General features: G+C 54.9%; 1 protein-coding gene across 3 annotated transcripts in view; it reads right to left on the reverse strand.

Moving 5' to 3' along the window:
* FBN3 (fibrillin 3) overlaps positions 1–12,457 on the reverse strand; it is a 69,148-nt gene that overhangs the window by 40,102 nt on the left and 16,589 nt on the right. For 2 of the 3 annotated variants that reach the window (XM_070464802.1, XM_070464804.1), the window contains exons 20-33: positions 10,657–10,782; positions 10,439–10,564; positions 9,068–9,187; positions 8,812–8,949; positions 8,650–8,700; positions 8,256–8,381; positions 6,087–6,311; positions 5,732–5,857; positions 4,876–5,004; positions 3,614–3,739; positions 2,312–2,437; positions 1,825–1,947; positions 1,529–1,654; positions 415–540 (exon numbers count right to left, since the gene is read on the reverse strand). In XM_070464802.1, the coding sequence (XP_070320903.1) occupies positions 415–540; positions 1,529–1,654; positions 1,825–1,947; positions 2,312–2,437; positions 3,614–3,739; positions 4,876–5,004; positions 5,732–5,857; positions 6,087–6,311; positions 8,256–8,381; positions 8,650–8,700; positions 8,812–8,949; positions 9,068–9,187; positions 10,439–10,564; positions 10,657–10,782 (1,794 nt within the window). The remainder of the gene's footprint in view (positions 1–414; positions 541–1,528; positions 1,655–1,824; positions 1,948–2,311; positions 2,438–3,613; positions 3,740–4,875; positions 5,005–5,731; positions 5,858–6,086; positions 6,312–8,255; positions 8,382–8,649; positions 8,701–8,811; positions 8,950–9,067; positions 9,188–10,438; positions 10,565–10,656; positions 10,783–12,457) is intronic. The other variant, XM_070464803.1, reaches the window with a different exon arrangement.

A 12,457-nucleotide genomic window follows, 5' to 3' on the forward strand; every position in this document is an offset into this window, starting at 1 on the left:
CTGGGCCCCTGAGAAGGAACCAACCCTTCTCACACCATGATCTCAGTCTCTGCCCTCCAGATCTGTTCTACAGAGAGGAGACATCTGTGGTTCTGAGGGACCAGGTCTGTGGTCATGAATGACTGACATGTTTGAATGTTCATCGCTGTGACACTTAAAAGCATCAGGCTTGCACGCCTTGGGAACTGCTGTGGATGCTAAGGGATCCAGAGTGCCCCCCGCAGAGCTGTCAAGGGAGCCCCATGGGCATGTGATCAGATCCTATTTTTGCTTCAACGCGAGGGCCCACCAGTGGAAACATGTAAGAATGAGGTCTGGCCTTGCTCTGCCCCAAGGGATGGGGTGGACCCCATGGACGCTGAGCTGGTCCCTCGGGGCAACCCCCTGCGTCTGCTCCACTGACCACCAGCTCACCGGAGCAGCCCATGGCCCCCTTCCTGACGACGTAACCCAGCTGGCAGTGGCAGACAAAGGAGCCCCTGGTGTTCTCGCAGACCCCATGGAGGCAGATGTGGGGGTTCAGGTCACACTCGTCCACGTCTAGGGGGTGACAGGAGAAGCAGGTGAGGGTGGGGTACAGCAGCATGGCTGCGTGCCCTGCCACTTGGGTCCCCTGTGTCCAGGTTCTTTTTGCCCATCTTCAAGGGTAGGGAGCTCCCCTAATTCCACTTCTGGGCAGAGCTCCCCCTATTCCACCCCTGGGCAGCTGAGAGAACTCAGTCAACATTCTATAGTTCATATTCCATGGAACACATTGGACATATATTCCCAAAAAGATTTTACACCAATACATTAAGAGGATGCTAAGCTAAAGCTAAGGCCTGAAGGCCTTTTCAGAGCCTTTATTGCCAATGTGGATCTGCATGAAGGGATAGAGGAGGCAGCATTTTCTACTTACCTTGGTCCCAAGCCCCTTTTGTTCAGTGTTTCCTAAGATTCCTGCAATCTGGAATGCTTAAACTGCCCTGAACTGGACACACCTCCCTGGGAGAGCTCCATTTCTTACATCCTCATACTCTGGCCCCAGCTCTGTCCTAATGGGGTCACGAGTCCACATCTGCTCCCCAGGGCCTGTGCCAACCAGCCCCCACCAGAAGAAGACAGTGACCCTGGCAGAGACGACAGACAAGGTCGCGAAGCAGGGCTCAGAGAACACAGCGCCTTCTATCTCACACACCTTCCTCTGCACAAAGCCCTCGGCCTATGGTGATTTTATAAGGTGACTCCCAAAGCCGGGCACGCACCCGGCTGTATGCGCTGGGTACACAGTGGGTGTTCAATAAGTGTATTCAAAAGAATAAGGTTCGGGGGGCCTCTGCTGCTGTGAAGAAGATCCCGTAGGTCTCGGTGCAGGGCCTCGGGGTGCAGGTGGCCAGGAGCAGACCACCAAGAACAAACCTCCATCTCCCCTGCCCGCGTGTTCCGGGAACAGGACTAGTGTCTGTGTCGCCCACCTGTCTCCTTGTGGAAGGCCTGGTGGGTGAAGTGAAGCTGCCTCCTCCACCTGTATGTAGCCCCAGCTCCTCACCTACACACATCCTCATGTCCAGCGTGGCCACAAAGCCGTCATAGCAGAGGCAGCGGTGACCCCCTGGCATGTTGGTGCACTGGCCCCCGTCACAGATGTCCGGATTCTGCTCACATTCGTCCACATCTGGGGGACCAGGGTAGGGGTCGGGCTCCATGTGGGAAGGGACAGAGGGGGAACCCCAGGGACACGTCTGCGGGGTCAATGGCCCAGCTAGGGTGTGGCTGGCTTCATTTGGGCCGGGCCAGGTGGGTTCCCACATCCCAGGCCGGAGGGAGGGGGCCGCACCCACCTACCTTCACACGCCCTCCCATCGGGCATCAGAGAGTAGCCAGGTCCGCAGCCGCACTGGTAGCTGCCCTTGGTGTTAACACAGTGGACGTGGCAACCACCGTTCCTGGTGCGGCATTCATCCACATCTGCAGGAGGCAGGGAGAGATGGGGGCACCGCTGGAGGTAAGGCAAGGTGAGGTGGGGGGCGTGACGGAGGCGCGACAAGGCAGGAGGCGGGGCAAGGTGGGGGCGTGGCAGGAGTGTGGCAAGGTGGGAAGCGGGGCTTAGGGAGGGTGTGGGAGGAGGTAGGACGTGATGGGAGGCGGGGCAAGGTGGAAGTGGGAGGCTGGGCGAGGTGAGGACCTGGCGGAGGCACTTCAAGCAGGGGGCTGACTGTCGCGGGGTGCGGCGGGGGTGGTCAAGGGCAGGGGCTGGGGCTCGGACTGAGGCCAGGAGTGACTGCAGTGGCGGTGGGGCCGAGGCTGGGGCTGGGGGCGGGCGCGGTCTTACCTATGCAGCCTTGGCGGTCAGGCGTGCTCTGGAAGCCGGCTTGGCAGGAGCACTGGAAGGCACCGATGACGTTGACACAGTGCCCGTGTGGACACAGGCCGTCACTCAGGGCGCACTCGTCCACATCTGCGGGGGAAACAGATGGCTGGTAAGGGCAGCAGGTGGTGGAGGGGCCCCAGGAGAGGATGGGCCTGTGCCCAGCTGCCTTCTGCACTGGGACACATGCATGCACGGTGATGCACTCACACTCTTGCATCTACGGCCCCTCCCCATGGGTGTGAGTCTACATCTCGCCCTGGTACAAACACATGCGTGAAGTCGTTTCAGTCATATTCGACTCTTTTCGACCCCATGGACTGCAGCCCTCCAGGCCCCTCTGTCCATGAGATTCTCCAGGCAAAAATACTGGAGTGGGTTGCCATGCCCTCTTCCAGGGAATTTTCCTGACCCAGAAATTGAACTTGTGTCTCTTATGTCTCCTGCATTGCAGGTGGATTCTCTACCGCTGAGCCACTGGGGAAGCCCAGTACAAATGCACACCTCACCCTGATCCACACATCCCCCCAGCTGCACACTCACAAGACACCCAAAACACACCCTTGATACACACTCCCCCTCAGCATGGACTGCAGCCCTCCAGGCTCCTCTGTCCATGGGGATTCTCCAGGCAAGAATACTGGAGTGGGCTGCCATGCCCTCCTCCAGGGGATCTTCCCGACCCAGGGATCGAACCTGCATCTCCTGTGTCTCCTGAACTGCGGGCAGATTCTTAACTGCTGAGCCCCTGGGAAAGCCCCAACCCCTGGGTACACACATACAAACACACGCAACAGACACACCTATACGCACACAGCCCCCTCCACAAACACACCCACCTGTGTGCAAACACATGCCCACACCTAGACACACACTCTCTGACAAGCTTATGTCGACACACAAATAACCGCTCCCATCGCCTTACCTAAGAACAATCATCCTTGTGTAGACACACTCTCACAGACTCACACAAACACTGATACACACTCACTCTTGGACAGACGCATCCCCAGAAACACACCTGCGTGCTCACACAGACACACAAGTACACACTCCTTCCATCTCACAACCACACAAGTGACACTTCACATGGGTCCACACTGACCCACACTCACACACTCGATTTTCCATTTTCACACAGAAAGACACACAAGTGTGCTCTTCCAATACCTGATGCATGCGACCACTCATGCACACCAATACACAAGTATGCACTCAGGGAGATGCACAAACACACGTCCTCTCCCTCTCGCAAGCCACACTCACCTTCGCAGGCAGTGCCCTCGGCTGCCAGCGCATGTCCTGGGGGACACTGGCACTCATAGCTCCCATCTGTGTTTGTACAGGTGCCTCCCCGGCACAGCAGCGGATCCCGGGCACACTCGTCCACATCTGGGCATGTGGAGAGACAGAGGAGGTGTGAGATGCTGACCCAGGTTGGTGTGATGGGGCTCATGGAAGCTCCCCCCCATTGCCCCCATCCCCCAACCCTGTCGCCCTGGCTGAGGCTGAGAGGGTCTGGAGCCCTGGGGTGTGGATGAGCCAGGGGAGTCAGAATGGGAGGGAAGCTGGAATTCTCAGAGTTTTCAGGGACATAGGCTGACATTCCTAGAGCTAAAGGAGGCCCTGAGGAGCCCCCTCCCCACCCCAGAAGAGACAGGGGGAAGGCCAGCCCCAGCCCCACCGGGCATTAGTACATGGAACCAGGGGCCTTACTACTCATCTCAGTCCCTTCCCCCCACTCCAGCCTCAGGGGCTTCCTCCTATCCCTCTTGTCAACCTCGGGGCCTTTGCATGCACTGTTTCCCCTTCACCTTCCCCCCTCTCCACAACAGCTTCTTCCGCCCCTCAGGCCCACCCCAGGGCCTTTGCACACACTGTTCCCCCTTTCCACCTTCCCTCCTCCCCACAGCAGCTCCTTCCAGCCCTCACATCCACCCCAGGGCCTTTGCACACACTGTTCTTTCTCCGCACAACTCTTCAGCCCTTCTTCACCACAATTACTCCTACTCTCTTGGCCCCACAGAATGGGATACATCCCTGGGGTTCTCAGCTCACACTGCACCATATAGCCCTTTCAAGTGCTTCTGACAGTGGCTCTTTATTTTCCGTTTGTCTAGGGATTTGTTTTATCCTACTAGGGCCTGAGCGCCAAGGAAATGGCCCCCTGTATCTGAGTCCTCCATAGTTCTCCCGAGTAGATGCATGTGAAACGTTCGCTGAATGAATGAGAAAAATGAAAAGGGAAGAGGCTCCTCTTTCCAGGGTCCTCTCCTCTTCTCATGCTACCCCCACCCTGGGAGAACCTGCCCAAATCTTGGTCGCCCTGCTTCTCATCTGAATGCCAGACCCAGTGTCTGGCAGTCTTCGGGGACGATACCCACACCTGCTGTGTCCCAGCTAGGTCATGGCTTCTCTCCACTCCTGCCCCCTCCACCCACATCTGGGACAGCAATGTCCCCCCACCCCATTCCCCAGCTCAGCCCCAAGACCCGCGGGCACCACCCTGCCCTGGGGTGGCTGCCTACCCATGCAGTTCTTCATCAGCATGAAGCCACTCTCGTAGCCACGGAGACACTCACACTCAAAGCTGCCTGGGGTGTTGACACAGGTGCCCTGGCCACAGAGGTCAGGGGAGATGCGGCACTCGTCAATGTCTGTGGAGACAGTGGACACGGGCCGGGCCTCCACGTCTGCAGACACCCAAGGCTGCAGGGGAGCCCCAAGGCGCTGAACAGAGCCAGGGAAATGGAGGTGCTGTGACTGTACCCCCAGATGAGAGCAGGGAATTTCTTTAAAGCCTACAGGCCCCTGGAGGTCACTTTTCTTTTAATCAATTTATGTACTTGCTGCATTGGGTCTTAGTTGAGGCATGCAGGACCTTTCAGTTGAGGTATGTGGGATCTAGTTCCCTGACCTGGGATCGAACCCAGGCCCCCTGCATTGGAAGCATAGAGTCTTAGCCAAAGGACTACCAGGGAAGTTGCTGGAGGTCACTTTTGCCATGACAAGTTGCTTCATTTGTGTCTGACTCTTTGCAATCCTATGGACTGTAGCCTGTCAGACTCCTCTGTCCATGGGATTCTCCAGGTGAGAATAATGGAGTAGCTTGCCGTGCCCTTCTCCAGGGGATCTTCCTGACTCAAGGATCGAACTCGTGTCTCATGTCTCCTGCATTAGCAGGAGGGTTCTTTACCACTAGTGCCACCTTTTGCCAGCCCCTCCTTTTATAGCCAGGATCCTGGAGGCCCAGAAAGGGTACTGAGCTGCCCTGGGTCACATAGCAGGCAGGCAGGCAGAACAAGGCCAGTTCTTGCCTTTTAGGTGCCTCTAGTTTGCGGCCACCAGTCCCTGCAGGCACCTGAGGCAGAAGCAGGTACATACCTGTGCAGTTCCTTTCCTGGGCATCCAGGGCGAAGCCTCCCGCACAGGAGCAACGGAAGCTGCCCACAGTGTTGCGGCAGGTGCCATGGGCACACAGCCCAGGGAAGGCTTTGCACTCGTTCACATCTGCAGCACAGGAGTACAAAACATCACAGAACAGTACAAACATCACACTACTGCAGTACAAAACTTCACACTACTCCATGTCCCCGAGTCCCCTGCTCCCGAGTGTTCATCCCTCTGATCACAGATATCTCGTCTCTCCTAAATCTGCTTGCCACCTCCAGGCCTCTGCCCATGCTATGCCCTCTGCCCTCTTGGGGAGCCTCTTCAGGCTCCCCAAGCCCAAACGCACCTTTATAGAAGGGACGGCCTGACAGGAAGTCCCGGCTGGCAAAGCCCAGCCCCCGGGGACACAGGCTGGTGAAAGCTGGGGACTCGGGCTCAGGGCACGCCTCGCATGCGGTGCCCCACGCGGCCCCCACGGTGCAGCAGCAGACGTCCATCCGGTACTTGCCCAGCAGGGCAGCCCCACACTCGTCCTCCTCCCAACGCAGGAAACAAAGCTCCAGGCGCATGTCTGCAAGGAGGGGTGGTCACCGGTCCCACCCCGGCCACACTCGCTGCCAGAACAGGCCGTGTCATCCGAAACTTTCTCCCCAGTGCGGAGACTGAATTCTTCAGCTGACACTCCATGTCCTCCAAGTGATTTTTTTTTTCCCCCCACACTTTAGGGCTTGTGGGATCTTAGTTCCCTGACCAGGGATCAAACCCAGGGCATTGGCAGTAAAAACAGCTGAGTCTTAACCACTGAACCACAGGGAATTCCCAACAGTTACACTGGAATAAGGGTATAACCCAACAGCTACATTTTTTTAAAACAAAAATTTTTTAAAGATTTTTTTTTAATGTGGACCATTTTTAAAGTCTTTATTGAATTTGTTACAATATTGCTTCTGTTCCATGTTTTGGCTTTTTGGCCGAGAGGAATGGGGGGGGGGTCTTAGCTCACGGATCAGGGAAGGAACCTGTACCCCCTGGATTGGAAAGCAAAGTCTTAACCACTAGACCACCAGGGCAGTCCCCCAAAGTTACATTTTAATAATAACTTGCACTGCTAGCTGCTTGCTATGTGCTGGGCACTGTTCTAAGCTCATCAACCCATGTAGTCTTTAAAATAACACCAAGAGAAAAATGGTTATCATCATGCCCATTTTACAGGCAAGAAAACTGAGGCAGAGATGGGTTAGATAGCTGGCCTAAGACCACACAGTAAGAGGTAGAGAGAGATTCAAACCAGGCCACCTGGCTCCAGAGTGTGTGTGTTTAAATTAATTTGTAAAACCTCCTTAGAATAATCTGGCAATGGATAAGGCTTCCTCAATACCAGACACGATGGTCTAAGACTGGGGTTGGTTAACTACAGTCCAGGGTGCCAGCTGCCCGTTTCTGTAAATAAAGTTTTATTGATATACAGTTACATTCATTTATTTGTGTCCTACACAGTAGAGGTGAGTAGCTGCAACAGATTGTGAGGCCCCTAAAGCTGAAAATATTTACTCTCTGGCCCTTGGCAGAAACAACTGGCTGATCCCTAGACTAGGACAATTTTTCACTCCTTGCAAAAGCAATACATGTTTAAGTGGATCCATTTGAGAATGAGACCCTGTTACAGAATCTTTAGAAAAAATGATAAACAGAAGTGCCATGACACACAGGGATCCATCTTAAGTTCCTGGGTACCCAATGCCTTGGTCCAGGGCTGCTCAGACAGCATTTCACCTGGCTGTGAATTCAGCAATGTTTTTATTTTTTCTTTACTCGGCTACTTTCTTTCCTTGGTCACATTCTGGGATCAGCAAGAAGACCTGATGCACACCTGAAGCTCATTTAGAAGGAAATCAAAGTTGAAAAGAGTCATCAGGGCCCATCTGCCTTCTGTTGACCAGGCTCCATGGTGCCACTGAGGAGGCCACTAATGGGTTAATGTTACTATGGGAGGAAAAACTGACAGAATGCAGAGCCCTACCTGCTGGCTGGTGGATACTTTTGGACAAGAAATGTCCTATTCAAGATGTTGATGGTGTAAAGCAAGAAGCACTCCTTGAGGGGGGAAAATATCTCAGAGCCTTTGAGACTGAGGGCAAGTCATTCAGGATAAGGGTTTGAGCCCTGGACCCTGGGGAAGGGTTGCAGGCATGAATTACCACTCATGATAGAGGGAAGTGCCTCGTGCTCAAATCCACCTCCTGTAAACCTTCTTTGGTAGCAAGAAAGAATATACCAAGGTGGCAGGTAACATTCCACAAGATTATACCATTTGCAATGAGCTTCATTAGAAGGGCAGTTGATTAAGTGGATCCAACCCCTCCAAAAAACAAATGTCTTTGGAGACACATTAGCAAGGGGGTGGGCAGAGTCCAAGAGGACCCCCAAGACCCCACCTGTCCCTAGAAAGGGCTGTTGGGAGTGGAGGCAGGCCCTACACGGGACCCTGCAGGCCTATAGGTGAATTCACACTCACCTATGCACAGCCGGCCGGAGGTGTCCAGTATCAGGCCCTCTGAACACTCGCAGCGGAAGGAGCCCGCAGTGTTGATGCAGCGCCCATTGGGACAGATGCCAGGGAAGACCTCACACTCGTTCACATCTAGGCAGCAGAAAGCAAGGAGAAGTGAGAGCTGGAGGCTCCCAGGGAGCTGGCTCCCTAGGGGCTCAGGACACCACGTGGTTCTTGGGGAGGTGGGAAGAGGCACTGCCAGCCTCCTGGGCTGGGAGATTGTGGGGAAGACCTGGATACCAAGGAGGGAGATCTCCAGTGACTTCAGACAGGGCCTTAGGCAGCCACCATGACACTTGCCTGCTCTTGGTGGTGGTGCTGGGGGAGTGGCGGCGAAGGGCACAGGGTGGGGAGTTACCTTCGCAGCTGAGCCCTTTCACGCGGGCGAAGCCTCGGGCACAGGCGGGGTCTGTGATTGGGGAGAGGAGTCATTCTCTCCACCCGGATCCAGGGGACCTGGCACCCCCACGGTTCTTTCAATGGCCAGGGAGCCCCAGAGCCGGCCCCCCCAGGGCATTACCCATGTCACAGCGTTCGCAGGGGCTCCCCCAGGCCGTGCCGAGCGTGGCGCAGCACTCGGAACGCAGGGTGGCTCCGTGCAGGTTCGCCTCGCAGCGGCCATCCTGGATCTTCAGCCAGCACGTGCCTTTGGTGCTGTCTGTGGGGAGAGGCCGTCTGGCTCATCTGGCAGGCCCACAGCTGCACAATCACCCGCGGAGACCCAGGCTTCCCCTGGGCGGGCGTCTGGGTCCCGGCTGCTCCGTGGGGCCTCTCACCTAGGCACACGGTGCCAGAAGGTCCCAGGCGGCTGCCGGGGGCGCACTCGCAGGCGTAGGAGCCGGCCAGGTTGCGGCACACGCCATTCACACATGGGTTGGACAGGCACTCGTCGATGTCTACAAAGACAACCCGCCCCGGCCCCCCATCAGGTCACTGAGCTGCAGGAACTGGAGCCGCACGCGACCTGAGGCCCCTCCCCTCCGCCGCTGCCAAAGTCCAACGGCAGGGGGCGCAGGCGGTCAGAAGGCGCGGGAACGGACTGGGCAGGCGCAGAGGAGCGTGTTTGCCTTAAATTGCGCAGTGCACCTGCGTGTGCACGCCAACACGCAGGGTCCCGAGAGCCCGCACGTGTGAAAGTGTACAAGGCCAGGCACGGTGGGGAACGGCGGCCCTGCAAGGGTCAGTCATGGCACAAGAGAGGCCGACGGTGAGAGGCGGGAGGAAAACCCAGAGCGGGGGAGACCTGGGGGCGGGGCAGTCCACTGGAGGCTTGCGCTTAACTCTGTGTGTGTTTGTGTTTGTTTGTGTGTGCGCGCTCTCCTGCAGGCATCTATGAGTGCCCAGGGGTCTGTAATGAACAAGGTCATTGCAACCAAGTGTGTGTGAGGGCGGGTGGGCACATACTCCTGTGTGTGAGTATATATGTGTGTGAATGCACAACTATGTGGGTATGTGGTATCTACACATATAAGAGTGTGTGGCTGTGAGCCTAAGTGTGCGAGGGGTAAAAATGTGGACACACATGTGTCTTTGAGAGTGTGCACATGAGAGTGTATGATGTGTGGGACTGACTATGAATGTGAATATGGGTGTATAAATCTATTTTGTGTGAGTACTGGTGTGTGTAATCAAGTGATCAAGTGTGTGAATGTCAGAGTGTCTGCATAAGGGTGTGCCTTTGAGGGTGTAACTCTGGTTATGAGCATATGTGTAAAGAGTGAGAATTGTTCAGTCACTTAGTCATGTCCTTGTGGCCCCATGGACTGCAGCATGCCAGGCTTCCCTGTCCTTCACCATCTCCTGGAGTTTGCTCAGACTCATGTCCATTGAGTCAGTGATGCCATCCAATCATCTCATCCTGTGTTGCCGCCTCCTCTTCAGGCCCTCAATCTTTCCTAGCATCAAGGCATTTTCCAATGAGTCGGCTCTTCACATCAGTGAGAATAAGTGTGAATGTGGTTATGTGTGAGTGTGTACCTAAGAGTGTAACTGTGAGACTGAGTATGAATACTTGTATGCCTTTGAGCATGTCTGTGAGGGTGAATGCAGGTATACATGCGTCTGGCAGCATATGTGTACCCATAGCATGCAGTGTGCGTAAGTACTTGTGTGTGTATGCGTGTCTGCGTGCCCCCAGGACCCTGTACCTTCACAGGTCTCCGTGTCTGGCCGGAAGCTGAAGCCCTGGGGGCAGGAGCAGCTATAGCTGCCCGGGCTGTTGCGGCACCGCCCATTGTCACACAGGAGGCTGTTGAGGGCGCACTCGTCCACATCTGCAGGGCAAGGATGGGGCCAGAGAGCAGGGTGAGGGGTGTGCAGTGGGGGTGGCACCCCCTCCACCTGTCCACTCGCCCGGCACGCTCACCAGTGCACTCCCTGCCATCCGCAACTGCCTTGTAGCCCAGGTTGCAGACGCAGCGGTAGCTGCCCCGCAGGTTCTCACACATGCCGTTGGCACAGACGTCAGGGTCGAGGGCACATTCATTGATGTCTGCAGCAGGAAGACAGCATCAGCAGCTGCCCCGGCTCCCTGGAGGCTCCAGAAGCCTGGTCCTCCGGGGCCAGAGCTCCAACCTAGACCCTGCCTCCTTCCCCTGGAAACCAGGGTTTCTCAGCACCGTGGACATTTGGAGCCGGATAATTCTTTGCTTTGTGGAGTCGGAGGGGGCGGGGAACCCATGCAATGTTGAGCAACATCCCCAGCGTCTACCCATGAGCTGCCAAGAGCACCATCCCCAATATTTGTCCAGACATTGCCAAATGGCACCTGGGGGAACAGTTGTGGAACTCATGGAACAGACATTCAGCAACATAATTTCTTTTAAAGCACGATCATAATCACTAATGTTATAAGATGCTTACCGTTTTGTGCTGAGTATATTAACTCATTTGGTCCTCACAACATCCCTGAAATGGAACCTGCTAGTATATCCACTTTACAGAAAAGGAGGTGCAGAGGTGGGAAGTAACTTGATCAGTATTCAGTCAGTAAACAGTAGGGCCTGGGGAGTTCCCTGGTGGTCTAGCGGTTAGGAATCAGTACTTTCACTGCCATGGCCTGGGTTCAACTCCTGGCTGGGGAACTGAGATCCCCTAACCCTCATGGCACAAAGGGGCAGGGGAAAATAGGCAGCCCCATATGTCAAAAAACAAAACAAACAAAAGAATGCTGGCTGGGATTTAAACCCAGGCATTTGGCTCCAGAATCTGTCCCCTTAACTGAGGGAGGGGCTCTGGACATCTGTCCTGCCCCCGTGGCCCAGTGGGGGATGGGAAACCTGGCTGTATCCTAAATCCTTTATTTGTTGCTCAGGCAGGAAGGCTGTAACAGGAAGGGATGGTGTCATAGGTGGGAGTCCTCATCCCCAGGATCACCTCAGCACGTGACTTTATTTGGAGATGGACATACAGTCCATTCTAATGTGATTGTATCCTTATAAGAGTGGAGGTCTGGGCCCAGACACACAGGGTGAACACTGTGTCGAGAAGAAGGCAGACGAGTTTGGGATTAACATATATATGTGCCTACAGGTGTGCTCAGCAGTGTCTGACGCTGCGACCCCATGGACTGTAGCCCTCCAGGCTCCTCTGTCCTTGGGATTCTCCAGGCAAGAACACTGGAGTGGGTTGCCATGCCCTGCTCCAGGGGATCTTCCCAACGCAGGGATCAAACCCACATCTGCCATGACTCCTGCACTGATCCCTTACCACTGAGCCACCTGGGAAGAAGTCCCTAACATATATACACTACCCTGTATAAAACAGAGAACAGGCAAGGGCCTACTGTATAGCACGAGAATTAAACTCAGTATTTTATAATAACCTATAAGGGCAAAAAATCTGAAAACTGTGTGTGTGTGTGTGTGTGTGTGTGTATACACATATATATATACTGAAAATATATATATATACTGAAAAGTATATATATCATATATATGTATAGTGTCTGAATCATTTTGTTGTACACCAGAACCATTGTAAATTAAAAAAAAAAAAAAAGGATGAAGGCAGAGATCAGGGAGATGCTTCGACCAGGCAAGGATTAACAGCTAAGTGCCAGAAGCTGAGAGAGGTGTGAGACAGACTCTTCCTTACGGCCTCCAAAGAGGCCACCCTTGATCTGGGACATTTAGCCTCCAGAGCTATGGGAGAATGACCCCCCCAGC

This window comes from Odocoileus virginianus, chromosome 3 (genome assembly GCF_023699985.2).
Source record: "Odocoileus virginianus isolate 20LAN1187 ecotype Illinois chromosome 3, Ovbor_1.2, whole genome shotgun sequence".
Classification (NCBI taxonomy): Eukaryota; Metazoa; Chordata; class Mammalia; order Artiodactyla; family Cervidae; genus Odocoileus; species Odocoileus virginianus.